This window comes from Ctenopharyngodon idella, chromosome 12, assembly GCF_019924925.1.
Source record: "Ctenopharyngodon idella isolate HZGC_01 chromosome 12, HZGC01, whole genome shotgun sequence".
NCBI classification, from domain to species: Eukaryota; Metazoa; Chordata; class Actinopteri; order Cypriniformes; family Xenocyprididae; genus Ctenopharyngodon; species Ctenopharyngodon idella.
The window spans coordinates 16,600,089-16,620,444 of record NC_067231.1 but is presented as its reverse complement, the minus strand read 5'-3'; the positions used below and the strand labels follow the sequence as shown (position 1 = coordinate 16,620,444).

General features: G+C 36.6%; 1 protein-coding gene and 1 long non-coding RNA gene across 18 annotated transcripts in view; one reads left to right on the top strand and one right to left on the bottom strand.

Annotated features, from left to right (window-relative positions):
* The window catches only part of svila (supervillin a), a 77,019-nt gene that overhangs the window by 45,065 nt on the left and 11,598 nt on the right, over positions 1-20,356 (bottom strand). For 15 of the 17 annotated variants that reach the window (XR_007932965.1, XM_051915034.1, XM_051915035.1 and 12 more), the window contains exons 1-6: positions 10,870-11,073; positions 6,210-6,270; positions 5,570-5,655; positions 2,044-2,104; positions 1,369-1,517; positions 451-1,135 (exon numbers count right to left, since the gene is read on the bottom strand). Coding sequence is in view for 16 of the 17 variants with exons in the window: in XM_051915034.1 (XP_051770994.1) it covers positions 451-1,135; positions 1,369-1,517; positions 2,044-2,104; positions 5,570-5,655; positions 6,210-6,270; positions 10,870-10,924 (1,097 nt within the window). In the remaining variant the exon portion in view is untranslated. Of the gene's footprint in view, positions 1-450; positions 1,136-1,368; positions 1,518-2,043; positions 2,105-5,569; positions 5,656-6,209; positions 6,271-10,869; positions 11,074-20,040; positions 20,114-20,356 lie in introns of those variants that run through there. The other 2 variants (XM_051915036.1, XM_051915047.1) reach the window with 2 other exon arrangements.
* On the top strand, positions 11,127-16,912 carry LOC127523897 (uncharacterized). Its single transcript, XR_007932966.1, has 2 exons — positions 11,127-11,244; positions 12,724-16,912. It is a non-coding gene; the product is annotated as an uncharacterized LOC127523897 (long non-coding RNA).

The following is a 20,356-nucleotide window of genomic DNA, read 5'->3' as shown; positions in this document are numbered from 1 at the left end:
TTTTTAATTTTTTTGGCTTGGCTTAATGTTGGGAATTTTAATTCAGCTGGAATCTTTTGTTGCTTAATTTGGCACGCACTTTAAACCCAAAGCGTCACACAGAACACTGACCCATGCCATAAAGAAACAGCTGCCAAAGGACAGTAAAGGTCAATGCTAATGGATAATGTGTCATACTGAACAGAGCCCACCCATCTTAAGGGAGTTAGGAGAACACTCCTAACAGTATGCGAGCCAAATCCTGCAAAATGCCGGCTTTCTTTTGGGGAAAATACCTGTGAAAGACAGATTTAGGGGAATACCAGCCAACATTCTTTCCAAAAAAGGAAAGAATAAGAGAAGAAAATTAAGACACTGACATATTAAGATACTACTTGATGACTGTAAGATGGAGAAACAAAAAAGAAGAAAAAGAAGAAGAAAAAGAAGAAACAACATGTTAAGACTCACCCGTGTCTTTGAAGGATGTTGTGAGCCTGCTGCTCAATAAACAGATCACCAGGAGATGCTCCCTGTTTGGGAGATGGCATCATGGCCTTTCGGCCTGTATTAGGCGAACTGGGAACCCCCATCGCTCCTGGTTCCCTCCCTGGAACCCTGGCAGACCCTGACACATCCATATATGCAGATGGGTCAGGTGCAACCCCTCCACTTCCATGCAATCTATCCCGCTCTTGTGCCCTCCTCTGGTTCTCCAGATTCATCATCCTCTCGCGCTCAGAGATGGAGTCTGTGCGTTCTCGGCAGTACTCTGGATCGGTGTGAATGTGAGAGCTAGCCCTATCTACATGATGGCTGGTGGTGTAAGCATTATGCTCCACCCTGTCTCCTCCTTCTACCTTTGACCTGTGTTGTTGGTCGGAGCCTTCGGGCTCTCTGGAGGTTCTGGAGTAGCGAGCGGTATAGTCGGTTTCTGTCTCCTGATCCAGAGAGATGCCATAGCGCTCTGCTAGTTGACGGCGCCGTTCTGCCTTGTAGCGAGCAATCCTTTCAGCTTTAGAGTCCGGCTCTGCCACATGAGTGGAGCCAGTGGTGTAGACAGACTCCGGTTGTACCATGTGGGTTCTGGACTGAACCTCTGCACTGTGCGGATTGGGGAAGTTTGGGTCATTTTTGCCATAGTGCTGAAGAGAAACTACGATGAGAGAGACAGGAAGACAATGCATAGTTTACACTGAATCCATTTGCCTAAACCTTAAGCTAACTTTAAGTAACCAAGCACCAGCTAATCAACCCAAACCTATCATCACATGTGTTGATATGCACCATATAATTTTTATTATGTTTAGTTTATATTATTTCTCATTCATGTTATAGGGGAGTGAACAAATCTATTCAAAGTATAAAAATATTAAGCACATTTCTCACCTGTACAGGGGTCACAGGTGTCTGCTGCACGGGTATATCTTGGGGTGTCCTCCTCTAGCAGTCGATTGGTTACTAGACCGCCACAACCTGGGATATTTTGGAGAACTTCACTATCGATTCCCTCCAGACGCCGTGCAATTCGCTCTTTCCTATAAACAGAAGTGGTACAGGATTAATAAGGATAATTCTCAATCTGGGATTTTTTTTTTTTTTTAAATGAAAACATATTTGCAATTCAAAATATATTTTATTTTTAACAAGGCTTCATTTATTTGGAATTAAAAAAAAAAAACAAAAAAAAAAAAAAGTAATACTGTGAAAAAAATATTGCAATTTAAAATAACAGTTGCTATTTGAATATTTTTTTAAAATGCAATTTATTCCTTTGATTACAAAGATGAATTTTCAGCATTACTCCAGTCTTCAGTGTCACATGATCCTTCAAAAACATTTATTATACATTAATTATTTTGGGGTACGTAAACTACTTTAAGCTTGATGAAGAGCATGCAGCTTGAAACGTTGTGCGTGTGTGGTGAGATGGAAATTAAAGTGTTTTTTTTTTTTGGCAATAACAGCGTGCAGATAATTTTGTGATTTTGTTATTCTTGCCGGACACCTGCAGTAACTGAACTTTGGCTGTGCATGCTTTGTGAGACTGATTTAACTTCTCACCTGTTCATGTCCCAACTCTGACTCGTGCTTATACTCTCAAAACGCTTCCTTAATTCTGAGACTAAAGAGAAAAAGAAAGGCAAAGTGATGGATGGGTAAAAGAATGAGAGACAGAAGGAGGAGGACAAACAGGATAAATCAAACCATTACAAATAATGAAAAAATCATGTATTTGTGATATTTCTACTCAAATGTAAACCAAAGCAATCAGAGCTTACTGCATACTGTAAGGTGCACAATGTTTCACCCCACATGAGCACAATTTAAAGACTGTAATTTTACATAATTCAGCTTTGCTGTATTTAATACCAAGTCATGTTTCATGTTATTACACTAACCCTGCAGTCTAGTAAGTATAATGCTATGCCCTTACAGTGAGACAATTCCAATAATAGTCAAGGTGATGAAAGTCCAGTGTGTTATCTGAAACAAAAGCTGCTTAGACATCTAACATTAGCTAGGAGAATGGCTGACTGAGTTTCCACAAAAGCTAGCCAATCATATGTGCATAGTCGGTGAGTGTTGTTCCAGCAGTATGGAAATATGACACTCAACTGTGTCCTGTCACTAGGTGACCAGAGGGGACTCATCATGGGCTAATGTGTACACATGGTTCCAGTGCTTCCTCAGCTAAAAGCAATTCAAAAGGGATTCAAAGCAAAGATCTGGGTGGTGCAAAGAAAAGGGCAGGATTTCCCTTTCTGTTTCACATAGTCCAGTAAGGCTGAAGTGCAACTAGCTGTTTAGCTTAAAGGCACAATATGTAATTTTTGCCACTAGAGGTCACGTATTCAAAACAATAACAAAGCCGTAGCTTGATCACGGTGTGAAAGAGTGGGGAATGATAGTCGTCTTCGTCTTCACCTCCACTGGCAATGGAAATCAATCCGACGGGACTCACAAATCATGTTAATGGATGAGGTAATGAAACAGTTTTATAACCATTAAGTTTGATCACATGATTTTATTTCATTCTAATAAATTAGCCGCAAGTAACGTAATGTTTAATGCTAAATTACTACTCATACATGTTACTTTATTATAGTCTAATTAAATGGTGAGGAACGCAGCACAGTTTTACATGTTCAAAACAATCATACTAAAGTATATTTGAACGTACCTACAGCATTTGAAAAAAGGCTGACTTACTGTTTATGTATAACACATACTATATTACACTGCCATAGACTTGTTCACCACTTGTTAAACATTGTCAGGAAATGCCACACTGATAGTTTTTCATGAGACTCACTGTTGCCATGGTTTCTACGGCAGTAAAAGCAGAAACCGAGGATAAAGTGGACATGATGCCATTGACAAGCAACGCAATGAGGAGGGATGTTACACTGGTTAAAACTGCAAATTTATCTGGATTTAAACATTGTTGGAAACTTTTGGGATAATGCAAGTACACAAGTGAACAAAACATAACACTGTGCTAGTGGTTTTTGGATATTTTAATGCAAAAATCTTACATACTGTGCCTTTAATTCTATAACAGTTCATTGGAAAGATGTGTACAATTTTCAAAGAACAATTCATCATTCATTTTATTTTTATTAATTTAAAGAGACATTTACAACGAATTGAAGAAAGCACAGCATGAGTGTGTCCAGGTTGTCATGTTTTAAATCAAGTTCCACTTGGAAAGGGAGGGAAGAATAAACAGCAGTGTGAATCTGACATTAGAATGACCTGATTCTAACAAGCCAGGATTACACAACACTAAAAGCTGCATGCCAGCAAAGTGAATGCGAAACAAACATTTAAAAAAAAAAAAATAATAATAAAAAAAGTACAAAGTTTTTACCCAAGACTAATCACTGTCATGAGCTTTTCTGAAAGGTTAACACCTATTGTTACCTCCATATTTATATTTATATATATATATATATATATATATATATATATATATATATAAACAAACAAAAATAAACAAAAGAGAGAGATTAACACTGTTGACCTCTGATCAGATTGTATTGTGTGCGTGTGTGTCTGCGTGTGTCCATTCCCACAATCCATTTTACTTTCATAACAAAAAATATTTTTCAGACTGACTTGATTTCATCCATCAGGAATTAACTGGGTGGTGAAAAATATTATGTACCAGAATGAAGCCAAACCAAATGTAAGTTTGTTAGGAAATGTCTTAATACCTATTTCACTATAGGGTAAATATCCAATAGCATGTGTAGCCTAATAGTGACATCAGCAAAAGAGAAACTAAGCCAAAGTTTTTCTTTTGAATAAAATGCACAATGAATCATTTACAATAAGAAAAGGAACATACATTGAGAAAGGAAATATGGTCAGTTTTGTTTTCTTTAAGCATTATTTTATCTATAAGAGTTAAAAACATCATTAATGTCAATAAAAAACAACAAATCTAATCAGAGACTGACCATGTATACTAGCCTAGAGTGGTGCATGGATGACGTCAGAACTCAGAAGACTAAATCGCTACTGATTCCCTCGAGATTTTCCTATGGGGTTTTATAATGGGATTTTTCAATTTATTAGTAAAATAAGGTCTGTAGTAAACGTGACGATACTGTTCTACAATGTAAATTACACACACCCATTCTGAAAACACAAATTTTAAAGCAGTTATGTTTATTTTTGAAAATGTGTGTTTCTAATAAGTAACTAGATAAGAGTGTAAGTGTGTGCAGTTTACGTGGTAAAACAAAACGTCAAAGTATCGTCAACTTATGTTTACCACAGGCTTGATTTTACTCATAAATTGAAAAACCCCATAGGAAAATCTCAAAGGAAAGACTAGCGAATTAGTCTTCAGATTTCTGACATCATCCCTGCGCCACTCTATTAGCATCATTCATAAAACTAAAAGACAGAATGTGATTTAAAAAAAAAAGCCTTTTAGAGCTTACCAGAAGCAGGCTGCTCATGCGAGAGTCCCACAAAATCCTGTTCAACCATTTTTTGGACTAGCTTACAGCACAAATACTTTTACAAAATATCTTGGCACTGTCTTTCACACAACTATCACATTTTCAGGCCAGTAAGCAAGACAACTTGCCCAACAACAGGTGGCCCCTAGCAGACCAAATATAGGTCATCAGCGTCCCATCCCCCCAACCCATGTGTCCAGCACCCATCAAGACAATGCTAAGTGAAATAACATACAGTCTTGAAGCAACTTGTGAAAAATTTGATCAAGGCACTATGACCAGCATTACAGACTTTATCACTTGCTATTTTAGCAGACAGTTGTTATCTAATGTGAATACAAAATGTCTCATGAATATAGCCCTCTTAAAATTAAGAGGGCTTAAGAACCACAGTGATCATTTAGTGTTCAAATCCTCTTTGGGATTGAACCCGCAACCTTTGTATTAAGATTCTTGACCATTAGGATAACACGCCTCAATTTGAAAAGTGCAGAAGTCAAATGAACCTTGTGTGACAGAGCTCCTGCCTGCTGGTTTAATGAGAGTCGAGTATTTAACTAGTATATAATAGCCATGATAAAGAACCACACACCGTTGATGTATTTTGTACTTACCCTTGGGTGTGTTTCCCAGCAGACTGACATCTAATTCTTTGTTGATTCCCTCTTCTTTCTCCTCAAGCGAAAACTCTTTCTGGAAGCTGGACAGAGTGAAACCAACTTTAAATCTCAATATATTTTGCATATAACATAACAGTAACAAGAGGCCACAGTATTGCCTGTTTTTGTTGAAGCAGCACCTGAAAAAGCATCTTATGCTTGGCAGATATCACACAGCTCCATCTTCCCAAAAATGTGTAATCTTCACTTAAAAATTTAATTTTTAAAACTGGAAAAAGATTTAGTAAGAGTATATATTTTCTGACAAGAAATAAGGCCACAGCATATAAGAACAGGGAAAAAAAAAAAAAAAAAAAAATTAACTGGGTGAATAAATATCACACATTTTTCTAAAAGTGCAGATACATCCCAGTGTTCAAGTGAATACACAATTTTAAAAAGCATGACTGCATCTGTATACAACAGATAAACACAACATAGTCCTCTTTAATTTGTTCAAGCCTTATACAAGACATTCAAAAAGACTGAGTTTGTGTTGGTGTGGATCTTTTCATTTAAACTTATATAACTTGGGTTTTGATTTACTGTATAAGCATTCCATGAAATTATTATTACATAAAAATAAGGATCTTACCTAAGAGCTCTCCGTTGTAGTTTGGTATTGCCAACTTTAGGGGCTGTTTCTCCTGTGAAGCCTGTGCACACAAAAGACAGCATAGCCTTCAGACTACAAATACTCCTGCTGGTGACAGGACTGATCAGCAAAAGATGTTTTAAAGGCCCCATGTGAAGGGCAGGAACGAAAACAATAGTATCCATTTCATGGATATCAACATGGTGCTGTGTCCACAGAAGAACAGCCTTATTTCTGTATGTACACATAGGTACATCTGTATGCACCGCGTCAACTGCCTGGGCCCATGTGCTGAATGCTGTTTCAACAGTTTTGTTAGTCAAAGTGACTACCATGTAATGCACAAAGTCATCTGTATTTTATATCTGCATCCATAAAATTAATGCACAAAAACTCCTAAGTGGAAATGCACCATTGTTATCAAAAGTAAGGATATAAAAAGAATGTAGAAATACAGTGATAATGAATTGTGCCCAGTACTACTAATAATTATTCATTTTATATTATTAAGGTAAATAAATGGATAATATAAATAAATAACATCTTTATTATTATTATTATTATTATTATTATTAAAAATAAATAAAATCAAAAGTGTTGTGAATGTCAAATAAATTGTTTTATGTTTAAGTGCATGCAGATACTCTTACTAGGTAAATCTAGGGCAAAAATTAGTAGGTTACTACTAGAAATACTAAAATGAAATAATAAATAAAATAAAATAAAATAAAATAAAAAGATTAGAATAAACTTTATTTTATTATTTTTTAATTTTTTAAAATAAAATAAAATAAAAAATAAAACAAAATAAAATATAACCAATATGGTGCCAATATACAAACATCCCTTCAAAAACAAGAAAGAAAAAATAAATTCTCTTTAAAGAGATGAATTTAACTGAATTTAATGAATTTTTTGTTACAACATTCACATGAGTAACGCAATGAAATGACTAATACTGGAGATCTGAGCCTCACAGAGGGATTGGAAGAGCAGAACATGTGTTTCCACTTTACCCACGGATCAATAGCCTGACCACACATTCATCCACACAGACCAAACACCCTTTTTGACATCCAAAAATTCAATATTCAAATATGTTAATCCACGATAAGGACTGTGGTTAGATGTCATTTCCTCCTTCACTCTCTACAAACACCATTTAAGAAGAGAAAGTGACTGAGAGTGCCAACTGATGGACTCTGTTTTGGTACAGAGTGAGTTTTCACAGCTGGGACGAGTATCTGCTAAAAACATTCCTCACTGCCTAAAAATCTCCTCTCATTTCAGTCACAGGGCCTGCGAACGAGACATCAACTGAAGGGGGATAGAAAAAGAGAACAGGAAGGTTTTGGAAGGACTAAGAAACAATACACTTATAAAACTGGGTGGAGGCAAAATGATGTGGGGATTTGCGCAGTTATTACTGATAGAAATTGTTTTTTAGCTCAAATAAAAAACAAACAAACAGTGAATTCACAACAAATGACAGAAGCCTCTCTGTTCTGGTACCCTGCACGGAGTACATCTTCCTGTACCATATGTTACCAATGTTTTATTGTTGCATCTGGGATAATTCAACAACAAAGCCATTGCCATTCAGGCAAACTAGTGATTAATGACGCCGGCGTTAAAAACAAATCGTTGACAGATTTTCCAATGTCCACACAGTAAATTAACACTACAGGGTAAATGAAAAGTTAATGACAATGTTTCCCAGGAGCAGGAACAAAAACACAAAACCATCAAGCAAACTGACAGTTAGCAATGCAGATAAACTAGATTGATCACTAAAATTATCCTAAGCACTTATTATGTGCATTGCATAGTCTTGTTGAGAGCACCCACCGCTAACAGACATGAATGGAAATCCAGAAAATTGGCTCTGTGCCCTCTTAAGTACAGATGCTAATCAGACACAGTCAAGTGTGACATTTTCAGCACTTTAAATGGCATGCATGTTATTCCACAGCCCTGTGACACACCAACATACCTCTCTGATCTACGAGTGTCACATTGAGCTGATCACAAAGCTCTGAAACGTGTTCAGGTTTATTTTATGTTCCATCATATCACACACCTGTTTTTCAGCACAGTCAGTAACAAATAATATGGTGACTGATAAACTTGCATGACTATAGGGTTCAGTCATTGGGGTCTGGCATTAGTCAGAGTTAAAGCACATGGAGGTCATACAGTTGAAGCAAGTCAAAGCCTGTTTGGTCATGTGACAAGATCATAAACCCAAGGCTCTCTGGCATCTAACGTTTGTCACAGTTTATGAAGACATGTTTAAAACCACAATGTAATTATATAACTTAACTTAGAATATTTAGGTATATACAAGTATAACTTTAATTAATTTAATATAATAATAAACTATGTAATTACATTTAAATTGATATGTAATGTATACAATTTAATACAATATATGCATTCAATGTTTTAATATTTATCAATAATAAAATACATATTTTGATACTTATTAATAATACTACATTATTCAAAAGTTTGGGATCAGTAAGATTTTAAAAGTTTTTAAAAGAAGCCTCTTATGCTCAAGACTGCACTTATTTTTACAAAGAAAATACAGTAAACGCAGTAATATTGTGAAATATTATTACAATTTGGATTTCTATTTTAAAATATAATTTATTCCTGTGATTGCAAACCTGATTTTTCAGCAGCCATTACTCCAGTGTCACATGATCCTTCAGAAATCATTCTAAAATGCTGACTTGGTGCTAAATAAACATTTTTTTAATTGTCAGTTTTGAAAACAGTGGTGCTGCTTAATATTTTTATGGAAATAGTGTTGTCAAAAGTACAGACAAAGTCGGTACTGACATTTTAAAAACGTGACGCTTTGAGCACCGTTGAGCAGATTTGTAAACACCTCTGATTGGCCATTGTGTTCACACACTCAACATATATGTCTGTGATTGGCTATAGTGATCAACGCACGGGAGTGTTTGAAAGCACACGGAAGTGTTTGAATTTGAAAGCGGGAACGTTTGAAAGCAGGCATCTATCAGTGGACCAGTCCGCTCACAGATGCCTACTTTCAAACACTCCCGTGTGTATCTGTGTAAGCCCTTAGTGAAGAGTGTCATTGATGACTATTTACAACATGTTTTTGAAGCGTTGATCATTGCAGCCAATCACAGACATATCTGATGAGTGAATGAACACAATGTCCAATTAGAGGCGTTTACAAATCCACTCACAGCGCTCAAAGCTTCATTCAGTACTTTTGACAACACTATATGGAAATGCTTAATATTTTTATAGAAATTGTGACACTTTTTTCAGGACTCCTTGATGAAAAAAAAGTTCAAAAAGACAGCATTTATTAGAACCAGAAATAATTTGTAATATTACAAATTTCTTTACTGTCGCTTTTGATCAATTTATTGCATCCTTGCTTGTACTATCTTGAACGATGACTGAAACTTTGTATTACTGGAACTTTTTTATAACAGGAACGTGTTTATTGTCTTCTTAAGATGAATTGCTTGTTGTATTCCTCAACTGTAAGTCGCTTTGGATAAAAGCGTCTGCTAAATGAGTAAATGTAAATGAAAAAAGTATTAATATCTTTCCAAAAAAAATAAAAAGACATTCTGACCCTAATTTTAGTGGTAGTAAATATGTATAATAAATTGTAATATTACACTTAAATAAAATTAAGAAAGCAAATTGACAAATCATTTCAAGGGATAAAACTACATGAAAGTCAGCAAGTAGTACATGCTAGTCATGAATTCAAAACACACTTACAGGATGAAACCTGTTAAATAGGAAAACACGAAGCCAAAATGTGGCAGTCCGGTGTTAGTGTAGCACTTGTCTCAACTAATAAAGGATTAGTCTTCAAGAGGAATAGGATTAGCTAGTGTGGACACAGGAAGTGTGCCATTGTGTATATGTATGGCATCACTTAAATCATGATTTTTAATGGCGTTTTATGTTTTAATACCAGCTAGCTCAACTCTGAACATTCTTCAATGCCCTTCAAAAGAGTGTAAAACTGTTATTTACCAATGCACAAACAGAGAGGGAGATCTTAAGAGTCTTAAAAGAGACAGCTGGTGTCTGCACTCCAGGAAAGGGCGAATTAGGTGACAGGGAATCTCTAAAACCCATTCATACATTTACGCATTAACCCATTTATATTTAAAGCTGTTAAAACCACTATAAATGAAAACAACATTTTAATGAAAACTATAAAATAATTTGATGCATAAAATGCATGTTTAACAGTGCAATGCTGGACACAAACACCTGCTATAAATGTGAAAATGCACCATTTAACTAAGAACACACAGGATAAATGAAAAAGCATGTGCCGTTGCGCAAGTGCACAGTCCAAAACAAAACCATTAAAAGGCAATACTGTGAGTCAAACTCCCTTAAGCTAACAGACCCAACTACAGACTTCAAACTATTGAAAGCATTCATATCTAAACCACAGTATGCAAAAGAGACGACACTTGTTCTGCTTCAAAATGCCTCAGTGCTCCTCTTTTTGAGTCAGCGAGTCCCTTGTCCTGAATATTTCTGTCCTTGGAGGCTCTAGCACCATTAAAACTCAAGCAGCATTAACAGAGATGTGGTGGGCCCGTCCTGTCTTGTCCCACCCCAACTGCCATTTACTCACCTTGGCACAACTTGACATGGTTGATATAGTTGGAGATCCAAGGGTTCCGGTACATATTGATAAAGTAAAACAAGGGGTGGATGACAGATAAGAAAAGAAAGTGACCAGATAGGTGGGGGGAATTGCGAAGGACCAAAGAGAGGAGGAAAATAGAAGAGAGAGAGAGGACTGCAGAGAGGGAGCAGTGTCTGAACTGCAAGGTGATGCAGAGTTAGCTGCAGCAGTCCTGGGACAGCCAGAGAGGGGAGGTGGAGAGAAAGAGAGAGAGAGAAACGCTGCGAGAGGAGGAGGAGAACAGTATCTCTCCAACACTATGACACTATGCTGACGGAGAGCCTCTTGCTGTCTGCATGGCTACTGCTAAATGCTAGCAAGGTAACTACTGTGCTAATGCTACTCACTGCTAATCAGATTAACAATACTGAGGCTGGGGGACGAGGGGAGAGAGAGAAAGATATAAAGAAAGGGAAGAGAGAGATCGAGGACAACGACATTAGTCAGACAGTAGCGGTTGTGTGCACTAGCAGCTGCATACAGTAGATGTGTGTTTAGCTTTTAGGACAGCTGAAAGGGTGAGAAAGTAAGAGAAGACAAGTGCCTCAAAGGAACAAGAAATTCCTCTCATCTCTTAGCAATGACATATGCGTGGTACTTAGAGAAGGAGAGAGTGGAAAAGCAAGATCTCTGCCATGGGGAACATAACTTGCCAAGTCATATTGTGCTAAGTACTCAAAGGAGGGACAAAATAATAGACGATGTGTGGAGTAGAAAAATCACTTGATTTATGGACTCATCAGGTCTTTCCCGTTCTGTTTTCCCAATATCAACAGAGGATGCTGTGTGTTAAATAGGTTTAGATTTTTCATTTTTACTATCCTGGTCCCTGTACTCTAGGGGGAAAAAAAGCTTCATTGCTTAAATTTCTTCTCAGGATTACTGGTGAGTTTCAAAAGAATGACTCTGACCGTGTGCACCTGTTAGCTTCGGGGTTCAAATGGGATAAAATATCCATACGAGCAGCCAAACTCAGAAATTCTCATGTAATAAAGTCACCCATCGATGAGGACGACACTGACTGCTGAAGAATGGAGGAAAAGATTATGATAGTATAAAAAGAGAAAACAAATAATGGATAGTGGAAGAGAGTTAAAGCCACGTAACTTAAGTTATGATTTCATATTTTTATATTTATCACCGTAATTTAAAATAACTTTTCTATTTACATATATTTTAAAATGTAATTTATTACTGTGGCAAAGCTGAATTTTCAGCATCATTACTCCAGTGTTCAGTGTCACATGATCCTTCAGAAATCATTCTAATATGATGATTTGGTGCTCAAGAAACAGCTTTTTTATTATTATCAATGATGAAAACAGTTGGTGCTGCTTAATATTTTTGTGAAAATCATGATAATTTTTTTTTCAATTTCCAAAAACACCATTTATTTAAAATAAAAATCTTTTATAATATCATAAATGCCCTTTCTGTCACTTCTGATCAATTGAATGCATCCTTGCTGAATTAATTTAAATTAATACTTTAATTTCTTTCAAAAACAAAACTTACGGACACCAAACTTTTAAACCATAGTTTATAATATAGATTTATAAAGATACTTAAGTTACTTAACTTAAAGGTGGACTCAGTATTATTTCAAATACACTGTTTGGAAGTCGGTGTAATGAAAAGAGGGGTGGGTTTGTTTGGGATGATTTAAAATATCAACAGTGTTCAACAACGAATTTGAGAAATCGCATACAGCACCTTTAAGTAGTTAAAGTAACTTAAAAAAATATCAAAGGATCTTTAAATATTGTCTGAAATATCATAATTCTCCTCTCTTTTTATAAGACATGCATGAACCAAAACGGTTCACAACGCAAAAGAGTTCCCAGTCTGACCCAGAGCATTTATGGAAACTATGTAGCAAAAACGAAATGTTCATTCAAAAATCTGTGACAGCAAATACGCCAAGGAAACACCCTGGATGGATGGCCAGTTCACTGCAGCACACAACAACCATGAACATATCCTGAAAAAATAACAGGATAAGTTGACAGCAGTTTTGGGGAATGGCAACTGTATTTACAGATGTGACAACACACTCTCTAAATCAGGGCTGACAACCATATTCTGCTGCTGTGTAAATGTAGCCCAAATGGACTAACATAAATGGACTATAAGGAAAAAATGTATTGAAAAATGGACACTGGGACACAACAAAACGGACACAGGGAGGCAGTGTGAAGACAGCGAGACATTAGAGAATGAGAAACGTGCCAGTGTGGAATGGAGGGAGAGTACAGAGCAGTGGAGAGAACTAACCTCAGTATGCATTCGAGCGAGCAGGGCATTTGAGCACTCATGTACATGCAGAATGGCATTTGCCCTGCACTATTTCTGGCCTATTATCCTGACTGCAATGTTTCCACTGCAATACTTATAATCCTTATACACAAACACACACCCTTAAGGAATGCCTGAGACCCATCAAAAATGAAGAATGTGTCAATGAGTGTCTCAAGTGGCCAGAAAACCAGCTGCTGTTCTTGACACAATTCAAGATACTGATGTGCCGTATCTGATGGAGATAAGATTCACCACAGACCATGATCTGGAAATCAAAGACATTCCAGAGACTGAACTAATATCTAAGATAATCAGCACTTGAGTTTATGTCAGGATCTAACTAAAGGCTGAACAGGGATGACATCACTGTGTGACTCTCGAAAAGGGCATGTGCACTGCCTTGTCATTATACATAAATGTAATCTACTAGTTCCTCAGAGGCCGGTCTGCTTTCTCAGATGACAAATACCACAAATATGACATCATCCCTTAATCCAAAACACATCATCTAATGACACCATCTCATGCACATGTGCTCATTATTTACAGCTCAAACTGTTGGGCTTGGTTTAACACCATCTGCACGCTACAGTAGTAAATAAAGATTAAAGTGGTAAATGGTGACAATAAACTCAAGCAAACAGAAATAGAGGAATTATGAGACAAATTAAGCCAAAAGGCCATGTAATGGGTCTAAGCTTAAATCCAGATTTTAAAACTCACATGTTAGTTTCCCGTGTACCAAAACATTTCAGAAAAAAAAAAAAAAAAAAGAAAAAAAAAAAACAGGACTTGGCCAAAGTTTGTAGATCACAGAACTTTAGCATCTACCATCTATCAAACTGTAATGTCAAATGTCCCGGCAGACAAATCACCCCTAATTAGGGTCTTTTTAGGAACAAGGATCACGTAATCAATGATCTTAGTTACAGTAATAACAAATAATAAATTAAAGGAAATCTGCTTTCAAAAAAATGGAAACGTGGGAAAAGCGAGGGAAAAAAAGATCCGTTTTAACAATTAATAAGATGGAAAGGGTCAAATATGACTAGCAGAGAACTAAACCAAAGAGTTTGTGTTTCTGGGCTCTCTTGACAAAGTTAACATACTATAACTCATGTTCAGCTTGGCCCTGACTTCCCCACATATCAACTTTCAGAGTGTCTCATGCCAGAAAAACAAAACCTGGCAAGGAAGTTTAAGCTATTCTGACTTTTGGTTTTCTAATAGATCTAAATTATCTGCTAAATGGAACCAGCCAAGTCTGAAATATTTGTATGTCACAAGGTGATGCCTTATCTTGCACTGGATTATACAAAGAAAGATTAACCGCATCTCTTTAGATTGGTATCTGTCTTTTTCCTTGCAGTTTGAAAATTAGACTAATAGAGTCCAGTTTTTGATAAATGTATATAATGTTTTCTCTGCTACATTCAGAATTGAAATAGAATAACCTTACCACAGTCTACAGATCCAAAAGAGCTCATTCGCTAGAAGCCATTTCAGGTAGCTGTATTGAAACTCACTGAAGAAAAAAAGCAATGCTAAACTTAATGATGAACGTCAATGTAAAACAGAATGAACTGATTAATTGCAGGAATCTTCAGGCACATCAAGATTCCATTTATGTTCATGCTAAGAAACCTGAATCATTAGGTGGAATGTGAATAATATGCAAAGGAATCACACTGCATCAGCTAATCAGTGTTTCACTTCACCCCTGTAATTGATGTAGCAGAATGAAATCTCAGACTGTAACAGAGGAATGAACCAATGACCCATAGCGGCATTCTGCTCCATTTAACCAGTATGACTTTTACAGTGCTTGATATATGATCAAAGTCCTGAGATTGGGAGGTGACTGGTAAACACTCATGGAGTCTGGTTTCAACCACTCATTGGTCACCTGATTTGGGTCATTACTATGCAGTAGGAGGTCAGAAAACTGTCCACTCATTCCACATCACATTTACCTAAAATTACCACTCACGCACACACACATCTCTATCCTAAAAAGGGAATGTGTTTTCTGAGTGGCTGACTCTGGGTCACCGCTTCTTTCTTTCCTTTGTCTGAATGGCTGGGCGGTGTCAATGATGTGGCTGCACCTTATGTTGAAAGCAATAGAAGGTTATGTTTGTGTGCTTAGTGCATAACCTTCACTGAGTATCTAGGGCACCAATGACAAGTAACCTTCTAAATGAAGCCAACAGGTTCAGCCATGGCTTTCAAACCTAGTTTACAGAAAATATAAACAAGTTTAAATATAGTATATTCATATACAGAAGACCAAAAAGTATTGTGCTGTAATGTACACTATTGTTCAAAAGCTTAGGGCCAGACAAAAACAATACTTCTATTCAGCAAGGACACACTGAATTGGTCAAAAGTGACAGTAGTGTAATGCTACAAAAGATTTCCAAACCTTTTTTATTATTATTATTGATTTATTTATTTATTAATTTATTTTTTAAAAATTATATATTATATATAGATAGCGCGCGAGTACTAAATTAAATTCTCTTTTGCCTCTTCTAGCGCTGGAATGGTTTAAAATCTATTCAATATGCAAACTAGCAAGACAAAACGCATGCAAATTATAAACTTTCAGTCTATGGCGGTTAAACTTGAAAATAATCACATGCGTGCCGAACCGTGTGTCCTGGTCCGTACGGATCACGGATCAACAACGGTCCGTTTAACCCCTAGTCAGAATGTCATCTTTGGCTGTTCAGTGTATCACAGAATAATCATTATTTTTAAGAAGCTGTGTCAAGTTAAAAATGGTTTCTAAAAAGCATCTGAAGTGTCCTGTGTTCTGTTCTTTGCGGTAACTGTCTTTTGAATACAATAATGTGTTCAGATGTTTTTAGTCTTTGCCATCACAAGAGCTTGACACATTTCAAAAATGCTCTGAGCTAAACAATCTGTTGTGAATTTTGTTATACAGTGACAGAGCACAGAAAATTATCCTTAAGCCAGATAATAAGTCATTGTTAGACACTTAAGCTTAGCTAAAGCTAGAGAGAGTATATTTAGCATAAGGCAGTTAATTTACAGCTAACACCTAAGCCTGTCATACTATTAAGAACTACAGACACAAATACTCAACCAGTGGAAAATGATATTGCGGTGTGGAAATGGAGTTAAGATATTTACATAGCTTAAAAGCTTATCCAGCAGTAGAAAATGTGTTTGCACGTCCTAATCACATCTGACTGCATATGGGTATGCTTAAAAGCCTAATTTCCTCTTCTGACCTCATGTTGTACAGAAAATATTGTTTGTAATGTGTATCTGCCATTTGTGTGGGTCTATTTTGGTCAGAGAAGTGATGGAGAGAGAGCAGGTGGGGTCACTGAACAGCTGTAAAGCATGAGGCACTGTTATTTAGGCCTACTGCCTGTACACATATACACGCACAGATACCATTAAAGGATACACAACATAAAGTGGTCACTGGTCAGAAAAACAATATGGCTGCATCTGATATCTAAGGTCAATGACTTCACACGTAGTGTTTTTGTACAAAAGCACCTCCTAATGAAACAGGCTTTCAAGGCACATCAAGTTTAATGATCTAGAAGACATTCAAGTGAGCTTTAAGCAAATATTATTTAGGTGACTACAACATGTATTTCTCTGTACAAATTAATAAGTTGACATTTATAAATAAATTTACTCCATCAGACACTACAGTATGTCTTTTTCTTTCCACCAACTGCCGAACTGCACACACAATGGGTAGCGAAAAACAAGTTGGATTTGAATATGCCTTGAAGGCTTCCTATTTAATTTAATTTAATTTAATATAAATTTTTCAGCTGTCAGACTTAACCTATATTGTTTAGATGAGATGTGCAATGACACTCAATGGTCTTATGATGTTTAAAAAGCATTTATAGCAACACTTCACAGTCCAATAAATACAAATAATTTGCCTAGAATGAATGCAGGAATGAGTCATTGAAAGTTTGTCAGGGATGGGAGGTAACAAATACCCTTTAGGATACAAGACCACTCAATTCAGCAGTCTACATAAGCACTTTCTGCTGTCTTTCTGCGTCTGTCTCTTAACAAAGATCACTCAGTCTTAATGGACACTCCTCAGTCTCTCTGCACTCTCGGTCACTGATACTGACCCACTTTACTTACAGTTAAACTAAACCAGATATACTGGGATTCTGGCTTCATTAAAACGTACACATACTAGCTTAGAGGACACAAATTATTAAAAGCCCATGCTTTTTCATATTTCACTACTCTAAAAGTCTCAAAAACTTTAAAGAACACATACTGAGTTAAATGTGAGAATGAAAAAAACAAAAAACAAACAAAAAAAAAAAAAGATAAAATGCATCCAAACTACTTACTATAGCAGTAACGCTTTTCAGATGCACCTCACTGAGAAAAGTGGACTACAGTCACTGCGTTTCAAACACGAAAGGGTTAAATACAGAGTAATACTTAGGATAGATGTATTCGCTGCTCTTCAGAAGAGATGTATCAGCTCTGGAGAAGGTCAGAGAGCGAACAAGCAACAGGAAGAGGGGAGGACAGCAGAGGGCCATGTGGTACTGGCATACACACACACAACCAGACAAGATCCCCTTCACTGTCAGTCACACCCCCTCTACAGGAGTACTGTGAGGCAGCTAAAGCTCCATGTCAAGACGGACATCAGAGGTATTCAAATATAGCACGGTACTTTCCCACCACAGCCATGCCATAGCAGGCCTCACAGACTGACAGGGAGGAGAGTAGTGGAAACGAGATCCTGTGACATGAAAGCTCAAGGACAAAGTGAAGTTTGACACACTGATGTGATGTGTGAGTCAGCTAAAGCATGAATGCAGATCGCAGTAATAAAACACTGCAGGGATACAAGGTTTTATATCCCTGCTTAATATTTTTGTGGAAAGCTTGATACATTTTTTTCAGAATTTTGGAATTTGGTACACTTTATTGTCTATTATAAATGTCTTTAACATTGTATTTGCCTTTATCAATACAATTTAATGCTCCTTGCTGAAAAAAGTATTAATTTCTTTACATAAAACATACTTCTGAACCCAAACTTACTTTTGAACAGTAGCACATACTTATTGGGTAAAATAAGTTATTTTCATTTCAACATTTACTCAACAAATGTACTGACAAAGTTGTGAGTAGAATTTGGAACTGACAAAGTGGAAAGATAAACTGCTGTTTGTTGTTAATCTGAAAGTGGCCAAATATTGGGTGATTAATTTTCCAGGCCGATATACTTTACAGTATAGGTTTAAATCACTAGACTGAAACTAACTGCTGTACCAAGAAAAAAAATAAAAAATTATTCTGCTGCCTCTTAGATCAAAGCAAATGTATAACATATTGTGAAAGGAAGGTGTCCAAGTTGTTTCCTCTCTAAACAAAACTAATGTGCTATGTACACTAAACCGAGAGAGGGATCTCTGGAGTTAACGTGATGACAGTGTGCAGGACAGAGTCTAGGTGTCAGCTTGAGATAAAACAGATCATGGCTGTTTAAGATTACCGCATTCTGTAAGAGTGAGGAGTAACAAGGGATAGCAAAAGAGTGTTTGAGAGATAAAGATATCACACAAATAACACAGAAAAAAAATGAATATGGCCGAGATACCCACCTGTGCTGAGCTCTTGAAAGAATCCAGAGCTCCATCTAGTGCCGCTTCTCAAACCCTCAGACACACACACACACACACACACACACACACACACACACACACACATTTTTCTTTTCTTTTTCCTTATTGTCCTCACTTATGCAATTAGGTCAAGTAAACAGTTCATCATCAGTAACCTTTGAGGAAAGTTAACTTTGGACTGAATTAGTCAACAGCCTCTCCAGAAACTACTTGAACTGTCTGTAGAACCTAGCAAAATAAATAAATAAAAACTTCCATTTGGGGACATAATTGTTCATAATATAAATTTTTTTCGTAATAAATTAACAGCAATTCAACTGATAATGGCTTAATTCAGTTAGGCAAAAGCCAAGACATATCAGTGAAGTTCAGCCTTGTGCATATGTTTTTTTTTTTTGACATTAATTACATTTTTTTTTTTTACCATACCAAGTGGCAGGACAGTTTTCCGGTTACTTGTTTTCAAGTAAGTTCTGTTTTCACTTTCAGTCCAATTACTAGTGTCTTTACATGCTGTACCCATAAACCAGTAGATAACAAAACTATTTTACTGACCCGCAAACTAATACTCTCAAACCACTGCTAAATCAACTGAATAAATCAATACATAATCGATCGTGTGCACACAAACAGGTTTACAAAATGTAGCTTGGAAGAAACAAACATTAATCACTATGAAATCAACAGGTTATTCTGCTTTATGTTCTTGGCTCAAAGCAGGACACTCTCACACAATTCAAAGTACTAATATGATTATGTATTTTTGCAGGCAACCTTGGAGCCCTGAATAAACATTTCTCTGGCACTAGAAGAAAAAAAAAAAGAAATATAGGATTACGCAAAGCAAGTTTGGCTGATAATGCATATTTATAGGCGAGCGGGAACAATTACGAGTTAAACTCCAACAAAAACAAACAAATGCTTACATATGCCTCAATAAAATGGGCAAACCCATATGAAGCTCTATAACACGCAACTCAATCCTCCTCACTGAAATGTTTAACAAAATAAGAAACAAACGATAAACAGCACAAGATAGAAATTTCTGGAGAAGCATTATGTGCACAAAATCTTGTCAAGATAAGCAAAAATATGCCAGCAGGGAAACAAAAAGAAAGGAAAGATAGATACATTGAACCTACAAGCACATTACCTCTCCACATGCTCTCTCCCTTTAGCATTTCTCTCTTTGCACATGGACACCAGAGTGAAACCTAGGATCAGAGACGATCCATCCTACAAAGACTGTAGTCACTGTAGAGACAGGCATGCCAAATGGGATGGTCTGGGAAGGACAAGACAGCCCAGTGAACTGAGAAGCACGTGACAGGACAATGTGCCCAAACCATGATGTGGTTTCTTACCATGCAGAGCAGCTTTGATAGCACAGAGTGTTTTTGTTATAGGTTAACTCTTTATGACCGGTAAGATGCAAGAGAGTTTTAGGGCAGCAGGCAGAAAACAGACAT